The sequence below is a fragment of the Falco naumanni genome, chromosome 8 (genome assembly GCF_017639655.2).
Source record: "Falco naumanni isolate bFalNau1 chromosome 8, bFalNau1.pat, whole genome shotgun sequence".
In the NCBI taxonomy this organism is placed as follows: Eukaryota; Metazoa; Chordata; class Aves; order Falconiformes; family Falconidae; genus Falco; species Falco naumanni.
The window spans coordinates 50,977,351-51,001,144 of NC_054061.1; the positions used below are offsets into that span (position 1 = coordinate 50,977,351).

The following is a 23,794-nucleotide window of genomic DNA, read 5'->3' on the forward strand; positions in this document are numbered from 1 at the left end:
TGTGAATGTGGGAAGAAACAGGTAAAGCTAGAGAAATACAATTGCATAAAATGATTTAAAATATTTTGGTTTTTAAAGTCCCTTCCTCAAAGTAAGGGTTTGCAACATTCTTCAGGAAATATATGTAGAAACAAAAGGCTGCAGAAGAAAATTGTACTAGAGAATCAAAAATTCAAATAATAAATCACTTCCTTAGCATTGATCCTCTTTATCCTTTTTTTAATTCGGTGAAACGCCGTCATAATGAGAGGGTGTATGTGATTTAAACTGTTGGTGGAACCTCCTTTATTTCTTCTTACTCTTCACAGAAGCTTTTTTTCGCTGTTGGAAAAAAAGGAATGTTCACCATAGTTTTGACTAAGTGGAGTGGTCTATCTCCAAGATGGACAGAGTTCTAGTCTATAACCTATTTTATCTTTGTGCTCTAAAAAAAGCATATTTTAAATACATATTACTTGAAGACTCCAAAAACTGTATACCTGTTTCCTCATAGTCAAATTAAGGCTAGCTGATTTTGAGTTCTTCTGAAGTTATTTTTAGTGTGAAGTGCTCAAAAATGAGCATCTGTTTATAAAAACACACTGAAGAAGCTGACAAGAATTCTTAAACGTGCTGAAGAGGTCTGAGTCACCTGTGTTCTCTTTCTAAACTTCTGCAGATGGAGGTAGCATTTTGAATGAACTGGTAATCTCTTTATTGAACCAGATGACTCTTTTGATTTATTTTCTCAGACTGTGTATACAAGATTATTAGGACCTAGCAAGAGGACTGCATGGGACACACATTGTCACAAAAGGCTAGGAGCAAGTCATTATGGTTGCCAGCAGAGGGGAGAAATCTTGCAACACAAGATGGGGTCTTAAGAGAATAGGATTGCCAGAGAAACACAGCTTAGGGCGACCTTACCAAATTTTGAGTGAAAAACAGCTTGAATGAGTTGCATATGAAGGAAGACTATCTGCTGGACAGCTTCTAATTGTTTTTAGATCATTGAATCATAAATTCTCAGAAGCTGTAAAGAAGCAGTGTCTTTGTGCATAATTCTAAGCTGTTTGTGTAATTTTGGGGAGGAGGGAGGTATTAAGAAAACTGTGTGGCAGACCCTAATGACTGGGGAGGGGGAAGTATTATATTAGTTTTGACTGTGAAGACAGTTCCACCCCACCCCCCAAAAAATTTGTATTCATTGTGGGCTATCTTTCTTGAGGTGAAAATCCCAGGTGTTTCTGTTCAGCTCAGCTGTTTGTCATTTAAATAGAGAATGTAGTCCTGCCAGGCTGAATGCTGTGTTTCCTGCTGTGTTGCCCCACTTTAAAGTTCGAGATACAGTGCTGCCTCAGTCCATTATGCAACTTTGGTGTGTAGTGTATGAAAGTTGAGAGGGAAAGCATCCTTAAGATGAAATGAAAAACAGTGGTATCGTTGTTGTAAAGGAGATGGTATTGAAGAAAAAGCAAACTCATTTTGTAAAAGATGAAAGATAGGGTTAACAATCTCTCAAGAGGTGACATCATGTGAATTCTTACTAAAATCCAGGTAAAAATCCTATGCATTAATTACACTCTTCCCTTCCCTTGCCTCTATTAGGCCAGATCTTCACTTTTAATCCCCATGTAATGAAAACTGATCAAAATAATGACTGCATTTTGTGGCTTATGTGTATGAGTTTAAGACTGCTGGAGAATCTTCGTAGTATTTCAGCCGGCTTTGCATTTTTCCCCCCCAGAATTTTCTGTGGTGCAGCTTCAATTTATGTTACTTGCAAATGGGTGATTTTGCGTACTTTGTTTTGTTTCCTAGTCTATATTTAATTTATATTAATGCAGAAGGCTTATATGGACTCTGCATCTTCAGTAGTTACTAACAGGAGAGTTGAAATAGGTCTTCTTATCTTTGGTTTATGGGAGTAGAAGGCTGTCTTCCTTATACAAAGTTCTCCTCAAGTAGAACCACATATCGGTTTCCTAGCTAAGATGTGGGTTGTGGTATTTCTAAAACTTTGTACTTTTTAAAAAAAATTTATTTTAATATAATTCTGGGTCCTCTCATGAGCTTCAAGTGATAACCTATAAAAGGTTTAAGTTGCGAAGTGTTAGGTAGTGCAACACTTGCACTTGTTAGGCCTTGTTCTGAAGTAAAAAAGTTCATAGGTTTTCTAGCATTTTGGGGAAGCTGGATACTGCAGGAAAGTGGCCCAAGATATGGATGCACTACTTTGTAAAGTCTTATGAACAAAACCCCAAGGGGGATGTGAATTTTAGAGGTCAGTATCACTAAGTATGTCATGTTGGGAGAGAACGGTGGGTTCTGGTCTGTGTGGTTAAAAGACCAACATTAGGCTTGCATTCAGAGGTAGGCCTGAGCCGTCGTTTGTGTGCTGACAACCATTCTTTCAAAGAAGAGTCTTCAAGGCTTGAGACTCAAGTGCTTCAAAGTAACCTCTCTATTGTTAAAGACCAGAAATAAATCATCAACATGAACTTTCCTGAAATACTGTATGTTTTAAGCAGGAGTTTTTACATGCTGCAGTGGCATGTATGTATGCTGTTCCCGTATGAAATGCTTTATTTCCAATGAATACCGGAAGGTTATCTTGGTATATGTGCCTTACAGTAGGTGTTTTCCAGACACTGAAGAAGGATGGCTTTTGTATGAAGTCTGGGCATAGGCAAACAAGCTAAAAGAAGAGTAAGGAACTAATATATAATAAATCACATTGATTTGTGACAAAACTTGTACTATTATCAGGATGAAGATCAAAAATATGTTTTAACAGTGTAAAATCCATCTAAATCTGACTTAGGTTTCTAATTCCGGAATGGCAGTGATGAAACCCCTTGGCCCAGCTGCTGAAATGAGGGTGGCAGATTTGGCCATTGTTTTAGTCAGCAGAACTATATGCAAAAATGGATTTCTAAAAGCAATGAGCTTGTCATTTGGAGATCGTATCTGTATGAATATAGCAAAAGACCCATAGGTACTATCAGTCAGTTAAATAATGCTGTTACTTTTGTTTAAAGACTTGTGACAGAACTTATTTTTGAAGGGATAACACGTTATTACATGTGGCATAGTTTTACTGTAAGGAAGTAAAACCAATATAGTACTTTTATAACTATCATCAATAAAAGTAAAGATAGAAAGTCTGGAGAAAGTGGATTATGGACAAATGATGCCCAAATGCAATAATGAAAACAATTAAAGTGTTCAAGTTGTGAAAAGCATCAGTAGAACTGAGATTCCAGTTACAGCCTTCTAATCCATTTTTATCTTGAAACTTACAGCAAGATAATGACTGATGTGAAACAAACTGGAATTCTTTATGGATTTTTAGCTTGGAAAAACCCCTGAGAGCTACTGCTTTGAACAAGCAGCTACAGCGGTGTTAGGATGTCCCTAGTATGAAGAAACTCTTATTACAGTGACCACACTAGTAATCTGAGCTTCTGGAATAGTGAAAAAAGACCTTTCTCCCCCACCCCCATCTAAAATTTGGGTTTGGAGCAGGAAAAGTTTTAGTCTCAGACCCTCCTTCAACCAGCTCTTCTATATATCATCAGTAGGTCTTTGCTGCAGATAAAACATGTAATTTTGCAGCTTTGCCATGGGAGTAATTTATGCTGTCAAAGTGGGAACCTCTACAGAGGTTTTTAAATTATAAACAAGTACAAAGGAACTTGGTCTCCTTTTTATGTAGGTAAAGAGTACTCATGCAGATGTGAACATATGCATGTATACAAGTGGTACAAGAAGGTGATGTTTAGACATGGTAGGATATCCAGCCCATATATATTTTTCATAATATATGCTTATCTACATTATATTCTTGTTTGAATTTATATTTCTGTGCCAATCAGAGAACACTGTATTTCAGATTATACTTTAGGCATTGTATTACACTGTGGCTGATAAAAAAATAGTGTGAAATGATGAGCTGTATAACAGAATTCCACAGATGCTTTTCTGAAATACTTCCTCCCATCATGATGGTACATTAGGGTTAACGCTAAAACACCTAGTGACTTTTCCCTGGTATCTTTCTGTGCTAAGTTGTTACAGGAAAATGTCAGTTTCAGGATTGAATACTTCAGCCTCATTATCTTCACCAGATTTCTGGTTTATAGCTTTCATGGGTGGTTTTCTGTTATTAAACTGGATTAACAAAATATGTATTTTCCTGCATCAGTGGTGTGTCCCACTGACCTGAATCAAAACAGTGTTTTTGCTAAATTGCAGTATTAAAATCCAGTGTTCTTTTTGTAACCAGTGGTTTGAGCTGGGTTTGGTGGAGAACATGCCCTACTACAGGGTAGCAAATGAGTGTCAGCTGCTTTGCAGCAATTGCTTATGTGTACAGGCTACATCTGTTGTGAGGCACAGTAATAGATAGCAAATGGTGCTTTTATATACAGAAGTAATTGTTTTCAGAACTAGCAATGATATTCTGTCTAAACCTACAGGATCACCTAAACCTACTTTTTCTTAGGATATTGTAGGCCGAGAATGCAAATTACTTAAATAATACTGAATTGCAGAAAGATGAAGAATACATGATTGATGTCTTAGAAACTTAAAAGATGTTATACATGTATCATTGAATGTATACTGGACAAAATGACTGGACAAAAGAAAAGCTATAGCAGGTCATATCAGATGTCCACCTAGCTGTTTCTGAGAGCGATCAGTAGCAGGTGCTTAGGGGAAGGATATAGGCGTGTAACAGTCGTGGGGTGCTGCTTCCTCGACTGGTCTCCCAGACTCCAGCAATTTGTGGCTCAGGATCTTCTGGGAACCAGAAGTTGTCTTTTGGATTTAATAGCCCTTGATGGGATTTCCTGATCTTGAGATTATCCTTTGGGTTTTTTTAATACATGTACATTTTTAGTATCTGTGATGTCATATGCTGAAGTTTCAGGATTTTGTCACATTTCAGTACACCATGTTTGCTTTTGAAGTGCGTTTTATTTTTTGAGGTGGTATGTCATCCTCCACACTTAAGCATTTTCTTAATCAGTTAAGTAGATTGAATCTTATTGAAAGGAGAGATATTCAAGAGTTTGGCTTATTTAGTTGGCTTGGAATTGGCAGTCAGAACCACAATAGTAACAGAAACAAACAAAAATTTAAAGTAGGAGACAGAATACTTGGGTATCTCTCTTGCAGGTGATCATTTAGCCTCAATGCTGCTTGTGTTCCAGTGTTTCAAAGAATATGCATTTTAGGTAATGCAGTCTGTTATGAGAAGTGAAAGAAAATCTGCACTTTTATCGAACTGTAAAGAAAGAGTGTATTTTTATTTCTAAACTAACCCTGGAAAAAGTATATAGTCACTTTTGATGTTGCCCTTTTGCTCAGCTTGGCTAAATATAGTTTTTGGGATCGATGGTAGTTAGTGTTGTTTCTAAAATGACTTGGTAACATAATTAATGATATACTACACTGAGTACATCCTGGTTAGGCAGTCACTTTTTGCCACATTATGTGTGTCAGGAATGTTATGTCACAGATCTGTAAATTATAATCTTACCTTAAAGGTAAGACCTAATCTTCATGGTTTGTATGTAAAAATGCAACATGGTCAAAATTACCATGTTTATCTTCAAGCAGGATATTTTGAAAAACTTTCAAACTGATTATATATATAGATATGTATGTATAAAACATAATAAATGCTAGGTACTTAAGAAATTTATGTGGTTCTTATTTCTGATGTTTCAGAATGATCTTAATGGAATAGCACATGCTTTTAAACTTTCCAAATAGTTAATATTGAAGTCTTGTTTGTGGCATATATATGAAGACACACAATTTTAGGTAAACATTACATGTGGCGAAGACCCAAAGTAGCAGCTCCTGTAATTCTAAAAAAAAAAAAATAAAAAAAAATAATTCTAAGTGGGCAAAACTCATTCCAACCATTTTCCTGCAACAAAAACAGGTGCTTGAAAAGGTGCTTGTGACATTTGTTCCTTGGTTTCACTGTGCAAAAAAAATGGAGCAGGGAGTGAAAAGCTTCTCCTACTAGGTATGCATTTCAACTGAGATTCTAGACCTTGGGGCTGTAAAAGCTAGCCTTCATATTGTTTAAATTATGCTGGAAACTAGATTAATTTTATATAGTTTTTGTGACGTACCTGAAGATTCATTGTGGTGTTTAATTAAAGTGGGGCTTTTTTGAGTTTTTGATTAAAGGTCTTATTCATAATGTTCCAACTTCATGTAATTATTAATGCTGTATCAAATTGGTATATAAGTAAGCATGATTTGATTAGAACGTTATCAGGGAAGAGTTCTATGAAATTCAGATCTAATCTCCTCCACCCTGCTCGAACAGTGTCTTCACAAAAAGAAATTCTTGAATCATATCTAATCTTCTCCTTATTTTTCTAGAAAGCAAATGAGCATGTTTTCAATGTCTTTGGCTTCAGTATAAAACAGTATAGGTTAAAGAATAATATTTATATATCTGAAAAAAATTGAATATTGTGAAAGTTAATGTTAACTCCCTATGCGAGACAAGTCAATGTTGGGGTTTTTTTGGTGGTGGTTGTATGTTGGGCAGCATCAGTCTTCTGTACACTGGTTTGGCTATGGTGCCAAGTACAAAGCCTTCAGTTGTGAAGGGATTACTTTGAAGGAGACTTTCTTAACATGTAATGAAAGTCTTGCTGTGGTTTTCTTATTTGAAGTTATGTATTACAAACGCTTCAATTATTTCAGGCCTTTTAAAGTGAATTAATGCATTAATATAATTAAAGGAACAGTGTACTACTTTACTTATACTTTGTTACATAGCCATGTGGTTATGGTGAAATGTAGACATTTATGTGGGTCTTTTTTTTTTTTTTTTTTTTCCTTCTTGTTTTTGTGAGGAATGAATATGTATTTGAAAGCATGTTTTTCAGGTACCATTTGCTTCTCTTTCTTCCTTACCCTCTAAAAAGGTAAGGAAGATTCCTTTTGAATCAGAATTTGGTACAAGGGCAGAGCTTATCATATGTCTGAGATTCATGAAAATAAGCATGTTTTCCATTACTTTGTTTTCCATGGGTCTTTGTCACATATTTGTTGTATATAAAGCTCGGTGATTCTTTTGACAACTTCAGTTATTCTGCAAAAGTGTATAGTACTCCTGTGTGTTCATGTTTACAGGCTGTACATCTGGCCCAGGCGAGTTTCCAGATTGAGGCCTTTGGCTCCAAATTCATCCTTGACCTCACATTGAATAAGTAAGTACAAAATTTGGGGTTTCTTTCTTTCTGGATCTTTTTGTCTTTAACTTACAGTGCAAGGTCAGGGCATGGGAAATCTCAAGATCTGTGAAAAAATATGCTGTTATCCAAGTTTAATACAAAATAACATTTAGCCTTTTTAAACGAGGTAACTGTTACCCTTGCTGATGCCCGTTACATAAACACCTTTAAAATTTTATCGTTCATGATAAAATAAATGATGATAGAGAGATTCCAGTACCAGTAGTGCTTGAAAAGTGTGGATTTTCTTGTGCATTTTTTTACTTACTGATGAACTGTCACACAGATGTTGTTTTAGCTGCTCAAGTCAGTGTGTAGAAATATTGTAAATACTTGTATGAATGGCTCATCTTTAATGATGTAGAAAACATGCTATTATCACTATAATAATGGGTTCCCACCTCAACAGGAGTTTCTAAAGATTTGCTCTACTGAAAGATGCAGCTACAGTCTGTTTACCAGTAAGGCTGACGATTTTACTTAATCATCAGGTCCAGAAGATCTGACTTGTAATACAGGTCAATGGTGGTTTAGTTGTTTGTATCGCGTCTATTTATATCCCCAGTTGAAGATATGGAGCTATCGGTTTTTCTAAAAATTTTAATGAAGTTGTGGGAGTTTTTTGCCACTAAAGGTTTACACTGAGGAAGTTCAAGAATAAGGTAGAAGTATAAAATCTGTACTAAATGCTGGACAGGTGAAATTTTCTACAGTATTGCTTAAAAGTACATTTGCCCCTTCTGCCCTTGAGTCTTTCAGCACACTTAAAGGAGAAACAAATTTACAGAAGCAATTGCATACTGGTTTAAAAAAAACTCCGTGTTCCTCTGGTCTTGAGGACCGTATGAGGTTTTATTTTTATTTGAACTGTTGTGTAATAAAAGTTTTGTTAGGGAGAAAAATGCAAGCTTATTAAATCTAAATTAAAGCAGGAAGCTATGGCTTTATAAAATTTGCTGAACTGTTGTATTCATGTATTTTGCTGCTTGGCTATGAGTTATTAGATGTTTTGCTGTTGAGGTGAACCGGAAACATTTTCCTTCATCCATGCATGATTTTGAAGTCAGATTGCGCTTGCAGTTCCGTATTTTGAAATGGACACAAAGCCTTGAGTGGCTGGCATAAGATAAGTTCATACGAAGGCAGGGAATGGTGCAGACAATGGAGGGAGGAAGAAGGCTTGAAGATACTTGGGTGTTCTCTAGTCTCTGGAAGAACTATAGTGTAGGGCAGGACTATGTTGTTTTATGAGAGCTGGAGTGGGACTCTTGCAGAGTAATTCCAGTGGAGTAATCATGATGTATTCATGAAGGGAATCTATGCCTAGTGGCCTCTAAGCTACAGGGAATTTCTCCTGTTGGTCTGCTTGCCATTGTTCCTGTTTGAACGTCAGCCAGTAGAGAGACTGAGCACACGTTCACAAGGTGGCACTATACGTAGGATATGGCTGGTCGCATAGACCATCACAGAGAAAAAAACATTGCCTTTACTGGCACCCCATATAAAAACAAACAGGACTTGGGTGAATAATATTACAAACAGCCTGATAAAGTTCTCCAGCTGATGAGCATTGGAAGTTTGCTAGTGAAAAACATGCACCAACCTTCTCTGGATTCACAAGCATGCCCACGTTCACAGACTCAAATGTTAACATAGGCTTTAAGTTCATCAAACATTCATGTCTAGGCCTCAAGTCTCTTACTTGGTCACTAGCTTAGACCTTAGTCTTTCCAGATACAGGTCGTCTCATAGTTGTTGACTGACTCTGAAGCTTGTTTGCGTATCGGACCTGCGCAGATTAGAGAGCAAAGTCCCATAGAAAACATTACAAGTAGGACTCAATGAAAACGGGTCAGACTGTAGAGATCAGGTGCAGGGCTGGACCAAGCAAACATACTAACTTGCAACTTACACAAATGACTCCTTTTTATGCCACTTCCTCTCCATTTTCCCACATTTGCTGTGTCCTCATTCACCTTCCCCACTTTTGGCACTTCCTCTGAACAACCAATAAAAATGTTTGCACATTTGCACAAGCCCGTGCAGGCATGCTGTAATAAGTTTGTTCTTTCCCAGGAGACCCATGATGACATTGTTTACCACTTCTTATCTGTTCAAAAGTTCTGGTTGAACCTCTTCAAGGCCATGCGTGAGTGGCTCCTTCTGTGGCCTGTCAGTCAGTGACCTAACAGAGATAATTAACAAAGACCAGAACTCTTAGCTTCTGTTCATTAGGGTTTGTGTGTTCTGGCTTATGGTTGCTTTTCCTGTCCTAGTCTCTTATGCTGAATGTCTGTTAGCCAACAATTACAAACCTGACAGCCTTACGTTCCTCATATCTCTTGGTTAATGCTCTTGGTACAAAAATGAAAGATTATAAGGTACTCTGGGGTAACGATTAATCCTATTTGAAAAGTTAGACTTTAGCTATAATTGTCTGCTCAAACTTGATAAATTCCCTATGCAACAAGCAACGTGTAGCATTGTCTTAAAACCCAATTTATATAAAAATCCTTTAAAAGTGTTCATTAACTTAAGTAAATTCATTTTTTGTCCTCAAACAATACTGTCAATTCATTTGTTATAATTGTTTAATACATTACATTAGTATTTGAGTAATGAATGATCCTAGTATATCTGAAAAATTTCTTATTTTTTCATTTATATATTATATACATAAAAAGGTGTCTGTGAGGTGCTGACAAATTACATGCTAATGATCTCTTTTCCACCAACATGTAAAATTGCTGTTCTTCTGTTGTGTTGCAGAAACACATGTTTCTGCAGGTAACTTATGTCTTGTTTAAATCTAGCGGTCTCTATGTTCTGGTGTAGTACTAAAACACATTAGAGAGCAATACTACCAAAAGCAGTGAATTAAAAAAGTCTACTTGCTGAGTTTTTTTTAGTGATGAGGGAAGATGGGTGTATTGTCTGGCAGTTTTCAGCTGATGATTTAGCACCAGTCTCTAAATAAAGGAGTCTCCTCCAGCACTGGAGGCTGGGGCCATGTAGAGCCTTCCCCCATGGGGACTGTGGTGGCTGAGGCACATACAAGGAATGGGAAGTTAGGTACCTGAGCTGGACAGAAACATAAGGTAAAAACTGAAGGCAAAAAATTCTCTCCTTCGTACTGAAAACTTTCCTCAAAATCTCGGATTTTAGGGGAAGCGGGGCCGGGGGGAGGAAATCACTAGACCCAGCTTGTATGTTTCTGCTTTCTTTTCCCTATAGAAGTCCAGCTTTCCAGGAAAATCCATTTCCAGTGAAATGGATTTTCTGTTCATTGAAGAGATCATATAAAAAATATGTTATATTTGGCATGAACTGAGAAAAAAACAAAACGAAAAGCCTGCCGCACTTGATTGTAACATGACTTAAATATTTGAGACGTTAACATACGATAAGTATTGTGAAAAGTCAGTCTCATGTGCAGTGTTACAGTCAACATGTAACAGCAAATTTTGATTTTTATTCGTCAGTTTAAAGCTTGTAATTGTTGTGTACTCCTTGTGGTGTATGTTTCTTAGGGCTGAATTTAACCTGAGAATAGTCCCAGAGAAGATTACATCATTAGCATAATTTAAAAACCAGTAGGGCAGTAACTGGACTACTTGAGAATCTATTTGATTTTTGGTTTTTCTGAAAAATCTTTAATGGAGACGAGAAAACTAGTTACAGTTTTCCAGAAGGAAACGTTAAATATTTATAACATTTTCTTAAATTAAAGCTTAAACATTTAGGGTACTGAACAGATCCTATAATATACATAAGCTGTGTAAATTAACTGTGATAATGTTACTCTGGCAAGATTTAACTCTAGTCTGCCTTTTAAAATTTGTTACAGATGAGATGCAAAGAACTCAGTGTTAGGATTTTACAAGAACGCATGTGTACTCCTGTAAGTGCAGTCTTGAGTGTCTCAGCTGTAGGTAACAGAACTTTACTGCCTCCTTTGTCACTTCCAGAACCGGAGGCAACCTATTAAGTTATCATTTATATCAGTGGGTGTTTCACATGTAAAAAGACTTAGACATAGATACTGAAACATCTCCATATTTTTCAAGACTTCTTAAGGCATGGGAAAAAGCTTTCTTTTGTTGTTTTAAAAATTATAAAAACATGATGGTATGAAGAAGCTTCCTTCTCAGTTACTGTGTTCAGCTGTAAATTAAAACACTCGTTATAAGCAGTTATTCTGTTTTATCTTAGTATTTTGTTTCTGTAATTTTAAGTGTTTAGTACAAGTCTCTTCAAGTGTTCTTTTCTATCCTTTCACTAAGGTTATGATAAAAATATGTATTCTATAGTATTATGTATGCATGCACTTCTGTATGTTCACTAATGTGCACTAGTATTTTACTCATTCACTCTTCCAGGAGTACGGTAGGAGGCAGCACCAATCCTGCCACTGACCAAGGGCTTGTACTCTGAGCTTAATGTCTCAAATACTTCTTTTTCAGCAGTATTTCCAGCTCCTTGTCATCTGCTTCTTTCATTCCTCCTATAACTTTACAGATCAGTCTTTGTAATATTTTTTCTTCTCTTCTGATCTCATTTTTCTTCATCTCATATCCTTCTCTTTAGGAAATGTTTCTAAAATAAAAAGTGTGTATATATGTCTGTTTCTATATATAGGGGAGAACTTACAGCTGTAGCTACAGAAATCAATGTTGCAGTCCCTGACTTTCAAGCATTCAAGTTTTGGATTTCCCTGTAGTAATTAAGTAATATCCCTGTGCCTGCTGTGCAATGCATGGATAAAGTTGTATTCTACAGAATGGCTATCAATAAAAACATTGACAGCAAAGCTTATTTCAACAAGACTGTAAAAAACTCAGTGTAAGCTGATTTGTTTGAAATTCCAATTTTCTTTTTTTCTTTTTTTTTTTTTTTTCTGATGTAGGATCTTTTGGGATGTATGTTCCTACATGGGATCTGGGAGGCATCTTAAAAAATTTGTCTAAAAAAAACCCCCACACCCCAACAACCAAAAAAAAAAAACCTAAAAGAACTCAACATACCCCACCCCCAAACAAAACAAAAAAACCCACCCCAAAACCAACCAAGTGAAAAAAAACCCACAACCAAAAACCTGAGAGGACATGCTGTTTGTCTTTTGAAATGCAGAGGCATTGGTGTTGTGAACATGAGCCCTCTTGTCAAACTTCTTGCTTATAGAGTGAAAAGGCTATTCTGTGCCCTCCTGATCCTGGATTTAATTAAGTGTGGGTCTCACACCCATCTCAACAGGGTTTTGAATGCCTGTCAGCTGAGATGTGAACACAGCCATTGGTTTGGTGAATTGTTAGGGTCAGCAAGCTCATGGCAAGGTAAATACACATCTGAGGCAATATGACAATGCTATAAAATTCTGTGTGGCAGGATGAAGGCGTTTATTCCTTCTCCCATGTAACAATGACAGGTATCAAATACAAGAGTTTTGAAAGGAGATGCTTCTCACAGAAAAAAATTAAAATGCAAATCTTGTCACAGGATATTGCACATTAAATTATTTACAAGAGTTAAAGGATTGGAAGAATTTACAGAAATCTACCGGGGACGTTGAAAACAATTATACTAACTGGCACAAATGAAATGTGACACTAATGAAATCCTGGTGTCACAGATCACTGGGTGCTGAGAAAACTCCCTCAAAAATAGCTGCATGTGTGTATTTGCTGTCAGACAACATGCAAAGCAGTTGTCTGACTTGATGCATCCTTTCTTAGGTTATGTTCTTACTCCTTGCTCACATGTAATCACTGTGATGTGTCAATGGTGAAGAACTGTTATCTTTCTAATCTAGTACATTTTTTAGTCTTTCTGAGACTGTCCAGTCTTCTCAATAGTGAGGTCTTTATGCTGAAGTGAATTACTAGGTTATCAGATTCTGGTATAGTTGGGCTGAAATCTTTGCATGTGGAGCTAGAATAAAGCCTGTATATACTTCACATGTGATTAAGTTTATCAGACTAGCTCCTAAGAGCCTATGTCACTGAGCTTAACTTGATTCAATGACAGAGCTAGAGTCGTGCAATATAGTTCAACATGGAAGCATGGATTAAGGGAACAAAAATAAACTCTTAGTTTGCTGGAATACCAAAATGTATTTCTGATTCTGCTGTAGTTGTTAATCTAGTCCGAAAGTGCTCAAGTCAGCTCTCTATAAGTATAAATAAATTTATGTCACTAGTTTTAGTATTAGAAGTAAAATGTAACAAAAAAACCCCACATCCTCATCTCATTGGATTTTTCTTTGGTAGTAAGAGTTGGTTTAAATTAACATTAGACACAAAGTATCAGACCATGCCCAACATTTAGTGAATTCTTTAAGAGGAGAAGAAACCCAAGTTTCTTTTGTGTGTAAACCAGCTTGCTTTAAATGAAGGAATCTTTGGCAAATATGGTTACCACTGATTGAGACCATTCTGGCAAAGACAGATGGCAGCCCTCAACCTTGCACTACAGGTTAATAAATTTTTTACTGATAATTCAAAACTACCTGTTTTTCAAGCTGGTGGTGGAAGAAAGGGATCAATTAAAATGCAACACTGAATGAACTTGAAAAGTTGTTTAAATGAAATCTTTTTTTTGTCGATTGCTTTTGTGGGAAAGTTCTATCAGCAAGTTATTATGGAGGTATTTTCCATGACACAGTACTTGTATCTTCTGTAATATCATCTTGTTATTCACTTCTTCATATCCTTTTATATAGCACACATAGTATCATCTTCATTGCTATGGTAAAGGTAAATATGGCGGAAACTGAGCAACATACTGTTCTTAATATTCAAGCTCCTACTTTTAAAATGGTTGCTGAAGTAGGCATTAAAATAGAACAAGCTCTGTTCTCATATGGAGGGCATCAGGACATAATGAGAGAAAGAATCATGAAGAATTTGTCTGAACTCCCTTAAACTGACTCAGTGCTTCTTGCACTGAGGGAGACAGACAGGTCCAGAAAACAATCAGGAGTATTTCCTGCACCATTCTATATGACTTCAGAACACACTTTCCTGTCAGTCTTTTTTGGACTTTTCCCCATTTGAGGACCTCTTAAAAAATACTTAAAGTATCACCTAGGTAATTTCAGTTTAGTAAATTTGTTGTCAGGTCATCCTTTTCTCTATCCAAAAGACAAACCAAACAAAACCAAACAACAAGAGCAAGACTATGCAAGAAGTGATTTTTAAAGAAGTGTACTGTTCACCGTTAAAGAATCATTATGGTATTAACAGCAGAAGTGAGTGTGGACCTTCTTTGATTCCATAGTTATGAGAAAGTTTACCTGTACACCTGGGTCATCAGTTGTTTCTCTTAATTGCTTGTAATTATAAACACAGATGCTTGATCCCAGTACCACATTTTGATTTTTAAGCTCCTTCAAGGTAGTAAGTAGTGAAACCTTGCTGTGTTTTAAAAAATAACAATGAATATTTGCAGTATATTTATTCATTGGAGACACTCTTGTCAGAGTAGCTTCAAAGACAACAATCAAGTAAAGACTACTCAAAATACATACTGGAAACCTAATAGTAAATTCCTGTAAGAAAAGTTGCTTCAACAAAGCTGGTGGATATAATTGAAACTGGTAATAGAAACAAGGCTACAAATGGCCATTTCATTAGGTGACAGTGTCTTGATGATCAAAGAGAATGCTGTAACATGGTTTCAATTTGTTTTTCACATCTTTATGTGCTACTAAACTATATCTGTCAAATGGACAGAAGCATCTGATGTGTGTTCAGTTAAGTAAATCAGCTAAACTAGGTTGCTCAGACACTGGTACATACTGTACTTGAATAATTTCAGAATACTTAAAGAAAAAGATATTGCTTGGGAGTAGGTTAGTATAAAGATTATTTTGCATGCAAGAAAGGTAATTCAGCTGTAGTCTGATTTCCTGCAGTCTGCGTACTAGATTCCTGGAAGCAAACTTGGTTACTTGAGGTAACTTTTTAGTCATTTCATAGCCTTTACCTACCCCAGTCAATGCTTTTCATCAGGATAGTTAGATGCCAGCTGAGGTAAGCCACTTTTCACACTGCAGCTCTCCTGCTAATGAAAACAGCAGCAGTGAAATATACGTGCCAGGGAAGTGGATGCGAGTTCTTCAGAAAGCATCTGCTGTTTGCTTTTAACAGCTGGCCTGTGTCTTCAAAGGCAACAGCTACTGGGAATGGCATATCCCTTTGCTGTTTATTAGCATCTCTCAGTGTAACTCAGATAGGTAGTTGTTTTTATTCAGCTGTCCTGGATCACCAGATCTCTTAAGACAAGCGAGGCAGGATGGGAGGAACTATAGAAAAGGACATGGCAGACTAAAAAAATTTTTTTCTCATGCATTCATTAAGAATGTTGCAATTTGATGTGTTCACTGTAAAGCATCATACTAATGTGTCGCTAGCCTAAGTATGCTTTTGACTTAAGTGATCATGACTTACACAATTATTTCAATTAAAGCTTGCACTGTTTCTGATGCTCATGGTATTGAGCAAAGCCAAATTTGCTGTACTGGATGCATTTCTGTTCAATCAAAATGTAAATGGACCAACTGAAAGGTGACAAAACACATTCCACTGTAGATGAGGTACAAATGTATTTTCTGAAATTCAGAGCTGACCTTCAGAGGTAAATTTAGACATTCTGTAAACGATAATGAAGGAATAATAGTTATTTTGTGATGTGGAGACCCATTATGCGTGAGTTCAGTATCTCATTCCTTCTTGTACTTCTGCATGAGCTCTGTGTATTCTGGGCCTTTCTTTTTGATGCCGCTTGCATAAAGGTTCCCATCACACCTACTGGTGAAATTACAATGCTCTTCTGTGTATGTCTTTCGTGTTAGAAAAAAATGAGTTCTTTTCATTTTTTTTTTCTTTTCTAAATAACTTCTCCTGTCTTTTGTCAGATTTGTCAGCATTAGTAACAGGTAAAAGTTGTGGTAGGGAAAATTTGCAGTAGCAGCTTTATGCTTATTTTTACAGCTGTTGTTATTCCTGGAGCTTTAGCAAAATACAGAACAAACTCCTTTACTCAAATTCTATGATTTTTCTTTGTGGCAGTATTCAAATATTTTTGCTAAATTTTTCAATCCTAGACTACTCTCTGCAATGTCACACTTAAATACTAACCATTTATAAGTTATGGATGTGTTTGTACTGATGTTGCTACAAATACAGAGAACAGGACTGAGACTAGTTTTGTTACAGAAGCGACTGGTTGTGTGTACTGGCAGAGCTGTGCTGGGAATGCCTGTAAACATACTGTCCCCCTCCCGTTCTCCCCTATTCCCCTGAATAAGGTCATAGTTGTCTCAGATCAGCTATTTCTAAAAGACTTGAGAGATTTCTGGATGATTGGAAATAAGGTCTTCTTTAAGATGTTTGCTAGGGTAGACAGATACTTGAGATAAGAATAAGTGATACAAGGTACAGAAACTGGGTACCTAACCAAGGTAGAGGCATACAGTTTAAGGAGAAGCTGGCTGATTTTTTTCAATGGGAAGTTCAAAATTCTTGCTACCCTGTGGGAAATGTCAAGAGGAAAATACCCTTGCAGTACCTTGGTGATTGTGTGACCAGCCTAACATAATAATGATGAGAAACTAATGTTAAATATCTTGTTACAGTGTAGCATGAAAATGGATTTGTGAAAGAGAGTAGTCTTACAATAGATTTTCTACTCCAACTTCTAGGTGGTAGATACTGTGTTACTTTTGGCAAAAGGGTGGTTCACAAATTACAGGTGCATTTTGTTTATGGCATACGTTTGAGCAGTATGTCATGAATAGTATGCCTCAGTTTTCTCTGGCTATAATTTGTTTACTATGGAGAATTTCATCATTGTGCCTTGTATTCAGCAGATCCCACAGGGCAGTAGCATTGGAAAGTCAGCAATGAAAAAAATGTAGAGACTGCTGGAAAAGCCACTGTGCTGCATCCTTTCTTTATACTTGTAACGCACATATAGGAGTATTCCATCATAAGCATGCCATGTTAGATATTGTGTGGGACACTGTATTTACTACTTGAATCAGAAATCCCTTTGCAGCTGGAAGTAATGAGAAGCTGAAGAACGGAAAAGGTTTGCAAATGAAGGAAACAACTAGGTTACAACAGAAGTTCAACCAAAATCTGACAAAAGAGCACTGAACTCTGGAAAGATTCTGCAAAGGGTGAAGTAAAGAAATTTTGATCAGCCCTTATGTCACATGAAATGGGATAAATCTAGGAGATGAATGCAGTAATTAAACTACAGTTATTTGTGTGTCAGTAGACACAGTTGGAAGTCACCTACTATAAGTCTTACAAGATACCAAATGCACTAGATAGCACTGATAGCAGTTTTGAGATCAGTCGCGTAAGGTTGCTAGAGGGGTGTGGGATTGTGAGCTTGATTTGGAAATGGGCTGATAAATCCTGATAAATTGGTCTGAGGAAATCAAATGGTCACTGTGAATTCAAGCATTTACCTCTAGTCTTGTCTATATTAACCTGTTAAGTACTGAAGACGACAGTGCTTATGCTTCATAATAACTATGAAAAATGCAAAGAAGAAAAGGACGTTATTAACACTCTAAAGTTTAATTGCTTTGTATACGTAATCCTTTTCAGAAGCTTCAAACCTTGCCACATTGAAGAAGTGGATGTTTGCATTGTAGTCAAGTGCTTACACTATTTATAAAGTGTTTGTATTCTCTTGCATAAAATTTGTAGCTTACTATGATACAAATAGAGAAAGTTAATTGATTTTTTGTAACTAGATTTATTTTTAAATCTGCACTTTAAAAATATATCTATTAAATATTGCTATCAAAATGAAGTTTAAGACAAGTGATGAGACTTAAGTAATTATTTATGGCTCTTCGTGTTGGTTTTGCAGGCACAGGGTGCCCATAACATGGTCCCTTGGTTCCATGAAAAAGTACTTTTTAAGAGAACTACTGGTAACTGACTTCTGCAGAACCTTCTCTGATAAATGTCGTGTCTAATAAATGTGGCATGAAGAATTGATTTTATAAACCAGTAGTCCTATAGTTAGAAGTGTTATCAGGATTGCTAATAGCCTAATCTGAGTTGAAATATCCATTATCATAAGTTGTTGCTAGTTGTGAATTCCCATCAGAGCTATTTTGTTAGACCAGGCTTCCATAATGATGATGTTTTTTATTCATAGCAACAGTATTTTTGTTTTGATATATGTACCACTATCAGACTCTTTAATGTGGGTTGTTTTTTTTTTTTATTAATTTGGAAGGGTGCAAACTCTTAGAGGCTTGAAAAATGCTGAGAATTCTGGACCACATTAAGTAAAATGCTTATCTTGTGTATATGGTGGGGCCAGTTAACATATTTAATTGCTTTGCTCTCCCTGGGCAGCTGTGCTGCAGGCCTGATTATAACAGGCTGAGAGGTGAATGGGGCATTGATGTTATCCCAGCATATATACAGGCTAGCTAATCTTATTAAAAAAAAAAAGAAATTTGAACTGTAAATTATACAGTATGGGAAATTTTTATGCTTCACAAATTTTTCTTGTCAGAGTTAGGATAAAAATAAGAATCTGAGAAGAAAAAGCAAAAGGAAGAAAAAGAGTATTGGGGAGGCTGGGGGTGGGTTTTTTTTTTAAAATAATATTACTTTTTTGTAAAAAAACCCGGAGTATTTGCAGTTGTGAAAGTGAGGTACAGGTAAAGTATGTGTTTTTGTCTTCAGAACAATTGTGTATCTATTTGTTCAACCTTATGCTCTGTTTAACTTTTAGATAAACTACAGAACTTACTTAAAAACAATAATGAACTAAATATACATTTCGTCAGTACCAGTTACTGGAAGAAAACTAAGTTCTAAAGCCATGGGATTTTTTTTGCATATTTAAAAGGCTGATACTGTAAAGTTAAAATACAGGAGATTAGATTGCAGAATGAAATTCCCCCTTCTGTGACACACTCTGACTTCCAGTGCCTCAATAAATAGTTTAATGGATGGATGCTGCTTGATTTCTTTTAAACTAATTTACAAGGAAAGAAAAAATGGTTTGAAAATTCTAACAAAAAACCCTGAAGCCATCTATAGCAACAGAAAGAATATTCAGATTTTTCTCATCTTGATTTTTCCTTTCTTTGATAGTGACCTGTTATCTTCCAATTATGTGGAGATTCACTATGAAGATGGAAAACAGAAGTTTTCTAAGGTACTGTGCCCCTAAAATTTGTCAAAATGGTCTTTATGAAGGAATAATGCCAATAAAATGTTAAAAAAATGGAAAAAAGTTTTGCAAGACTTAAAACCACCAGAAGCCTTTTTCTGTGCATACAAGGTAACTGATTTCATCTTGGAAGAATACCTCAGTAATGCAAGAAGAATTGTACAGGAAAGGAAAGCTGTGTGTCAGGGTGGGGGGTAGGCAGTGGTAGGTGGTGTTGGTAGTGAGGATGATCCAGATACTGCCAGAACAATTGCATCTTGTAAAATGTAGGGGGTGGAGGGGTTGAAGTCATCATCAGTATAGTCTTCATTAATTATTTACATGTCCTTAGCACAAAGAGCAAGGGAAAGGGATAATGGTAATGTAAGACATTTGAACAAAACAAAAGAACTTGCAGTGACTTTTCTTTGTAAGAATTATGCAGTTGTGAAACAGAAAATGAAAGACTTAACTCCAGAGGTTAATGTTTCAGTTATTACAAAACCAGCATATTCCTTGACATCCAATCAAATCTCTTTGTCAAACTAGTTCCCAAATGGCATTTAGTGCCATAGGCTATTGATCCCAAGACAAAGAGATTAAAGTTACGCAAGATAGTTCAGCCCTAAGGGAACCAGATTAGTCTGTTTGTTTGTTGTTATAACAAAATGAGGACTGGTAGGTTCCTAGGAAGGTTATAAACTATGTTTTCAGGGAATGACTTCTTTAATATTTGGTATGAATGCTGGAGTATTTGTTGTGAGCTTATTACACGTGAAATACAGCTCTACTTAGAGTGAAGGGAAGCAAGCATTCAAGTTGCATTTATGCCTTTAGCAAGTCAGGACTGTTTGTCCAATTATTAGAAGTCTAGTTCATTATTTCACCCTTGTTATAGAGAATCACAAATAAAACAATATATTGCAGATGAGGGCAAAATTAAACAATTACATTGCAATACAATGATTGCAATATGCTGTTCTGTTTTTTTCCACTGAAAATAGAAAAAATAGTTTCATGTAACATACTAAGAAAGTTGTTTCATTAAGACTCAGTACTCTGCAAAATAGGCAAAAATGCTAAATGATGCAAGAAAACAATTCCCTCTGGCATTTAGACAAGCTCATGCAATTGTCAGCTGCAGCACTAGCATACAGCACTGCGGTTGCTGAATCATGAATCTGACTGGAAAATTATATTAGAATTTTAGACTCAGCAAATGGGACTACCTTTGTGTGCTGCAGTAATTTGATACAAACTTCCTAGGGGATGTTTTTGGAACTGATTTCTTTAGAAACAATAATAGAGCTCCTGAGGTCACATTAATCTGTAAAAGGCCTCATTGTAAGTTCAGAAAAAATACACCATTTGTGTAGGAAATCAAATAAGGATTGTATTGTGGTCTTTTGCAGTATCTTACAACCCTTTTTAGACCTAAGTAAGTAAAAGATCGTTTTGTTTCCTGATGTGGATGTAAAGAAGTGAGATCTTGATGAAAAGTATTTTCTAGAAAGGGCTAGTTTATTACTAGAGTGAAAACACTGAAGAACAAGCAGCAATTTCTTTACTTGGATGACTCTCTTTTGCAAAAAATTTTTGGAAAGCTACTTGTGTGAGAAAGTTAATCATGATTTAGTTGTTAAAAATTGGTGTATGCATTCTCACTGGTGGAAAGGTAAATATGTAGTGATTACTTTCTGTGTAGTACTTTGATTTAATTATGCACAACAGTCTGTTAGGAATTTGATTAAGTATTAAATAAGATGCAAAATGCAAGTAATGTTGTGCATACTTAAACAAAGAGTACTTGCGAATTTGGTACTTCCTTGAGTTCTAATAATTGCAGAAGGAATGCATGCAATATGCTTGTTGGTATTCAGATGACACGACACCAGAATTAAGAATATTTTGATGATCAATGATAGGTTTTTCAAACAGTGTGTGAGAGAGCCAACCACACTTAAGGGTTTTTAGTATAACTTTAGTTTAGCTGGGGTTATTGTTGGTAGACATTAAAGACCAACTACTTAAATGAGGTAAATCAGTATCATTCAGTTTTCCTCATTTTAGCTTCACTGACCTATAGCAGCAGAATTTCTGGTGTTTAACAGCTTCTAAATTCACTAGTCCTTTTCTTTAGAAAAGCCAAAGTAATGCTTCTTTGTTTCTTTCTAAACATTCATAGCTTGAACAGTCTGTTAATGTTGCTCTTGATGCTTTGTTTCTGTTCATAGAATATACACATACCGCTCTTGTTTACTCAGTTGAAACATTCCTATGAAGCCAGTTTATTTTACTCTTAGTCATGATAAGTAGTTCTGTAAGCTTCTAACAGGCAAATTAATTTATTCCTCAGCCATTTGTGAAGTTTTAGGGATTAGTAATTCTGCTATCCAGCAATAAGGATAGAATTAGTTTCTATATCAGAATAGAGATAAAGGATTTAATAATTTGCCATGTGGCTGCCAGTAGTATGAAATGCTAAAAATATACTAAAGATTTTAGATTTTTATACATATTTAGCTATTTAAAATCACATAATACAAAAATCTTGATAGTCCAGTAGAACTCTACTTTGATTACATGGAGAAATTAAATCACACAAATGTATTGCATAGAAGAGAATTACAACATACAGAGAAAAACAACAAACTGTGAAACTACAGACAGTAAAAAAATGAAGATTTAAAAAGATCTTAAAAAAATTATTGTAACACTAGCAATTCTTATATGTGAGTAGATAGATGATGCTTTGATAAAACAGTTATTGCTGCATTTTTCATGTGAATCATTTGTTTATTGTAGTCTGCTGTTAATTAAGACCTCCTGCTAGAATCTCCTAGCCTCTGGGGTACAGAATCATGCTCCCTCTTTCTGACCTCATAAATCTTTGTGTTTTCTACAAAATGACACTGCTTTAGCTTGATTCATGTAGGGTGCTCTGACACAAAGTAGCCATAGCTTTGGAGACAGCACACTTTTAGAAGATGAGGAGATGTAAGTTGACTCTCCTCAAGGTGATGGGGAAAATTGTTCAGCAGTTGGGAAACCTGGGATGAGTACTGTAGTTATTAGCCAGAGAGGAACATTGACATGTAAGGGTCAATAGTTTGAAAAGAAAGCCACTGCAACTCTTATTTTGTGAGGATCCATCTTGTCACTGTCTTACTTGTGTTCTGAGCACACTTTGTCTGCCCACTTTAAGGAGGGCTTAGATAGGAGCTAGTTGATTCAGGAGAGGAGAGCTCAATTTAGGTCGTCCTATGATGCGAACCAGGCAGGTCCAGTGAACCTGCACTTTTAATTCAGAGGAGGATGTGTAGCATTCACTAGAGTTTAGCTGGCATCAGACCAAGTTTTTTCTGGATTAGAACATTAATATTTTAAGTTCTTCTCTGTGGTATTTTGGTCTCCTGCTTTGTGCTGTCCCCCCTCCCATGTATTACACATGTTGTAGTTTCCCTTACGTTCTTTTGGAGAAGTGAAAGACTATACAGAGCTTTATTGCACACCCATTTGGTAGCACATTTTGCAGCAATTCTATTCAGCCTAATCCTTGCATCAGTTGACTGTTTGAATCTTGCATTGCAGCATTCAGCAGGGTCTCCCTTATTTTATATCATAAGGCCCTTTGAGAACTGAGGGTTTGGTTTGCAGTTTTGGATGTAGTTTGCTTAATTTGGGGGTTTTATTTAAGTCTCTAAAATTTAAACACACTTGTAGGTAATTAAAATGTTACTATTTTTTAAATAAAAGGAAGGATCTTGTCTAAAACATGATTTCCAACTTGCTTAGAGAAACACAAAAATCATGCCTTTTTTGAATGATTTGGATTTTGCATCTATTCGGAATTTTATGCAGTTAACAAGAGTTGACTTGTAGTATAGTATAAATGCAACTGTATGCTTTAGTGTTGCTGCACTGGATTCGCTTTCTGGCTCATTCATCATTAGTGATACCGGTACCTATAGTCTAATGATGTAACATTTTAATTGATGAATTTTTACTAAGACAAAACTGGTGGAATCCAGTTCTAAGTCAAATGCATGCCAGGTGATTGATGAACACTGACAGTATCACTTGTAATTTTAACAGACCTGGAAGGCTTCAAGAAATGATTTGATGCTCATGTAACATACATTGCATAGTATTTTTACAGAATTGGTTTACAACAAAGAAATGCACTTAACAAATTATCAAGAATGCTGTGACTTCAACAAAAGAATAACCCATGTTATGGCTTGAAGACTTATATAAATAGCCTTCACTGGGCACAGTTCTTGTCTTCCAAGCAACTAGGTCTGGTCATTGGTATTTACTTTAGCAGTCACTGGTTTCTCTGAAATTTT

The 23,794-nt window shown here is 36.0% G+C and overlaps 1 protein-coding gene across 13 annotated transcripts in view; it reads left to right on the plus strand.

Annotated features, from left to right (window-relative positions):
- Positions 1-23,794, plus strand: part of ADAM23 (ADAM metallopeptidase domain 23) — a 76,038-nt gene that overhangs the window by 4,130 nt on the left and 48,114 nt on the right. For all 13 annotated transcript variants that reach the window (XM_040603561.1, XM_040603560.1, XM_040603565.1 and 10 more), the window contains exons 3-4: positions 7,153-7,229; positions 19,388-19,451. In XM_040603561.1, the coding sequence (XP_040459495.1) occupies positions 7,153-7,229; positions 19,388-19,451 (141 nt within the window). The remainder of the gene's footprint in view (positions 1-7,152; positions 7,230-19,387; positions 19,452-23,794) is intronic.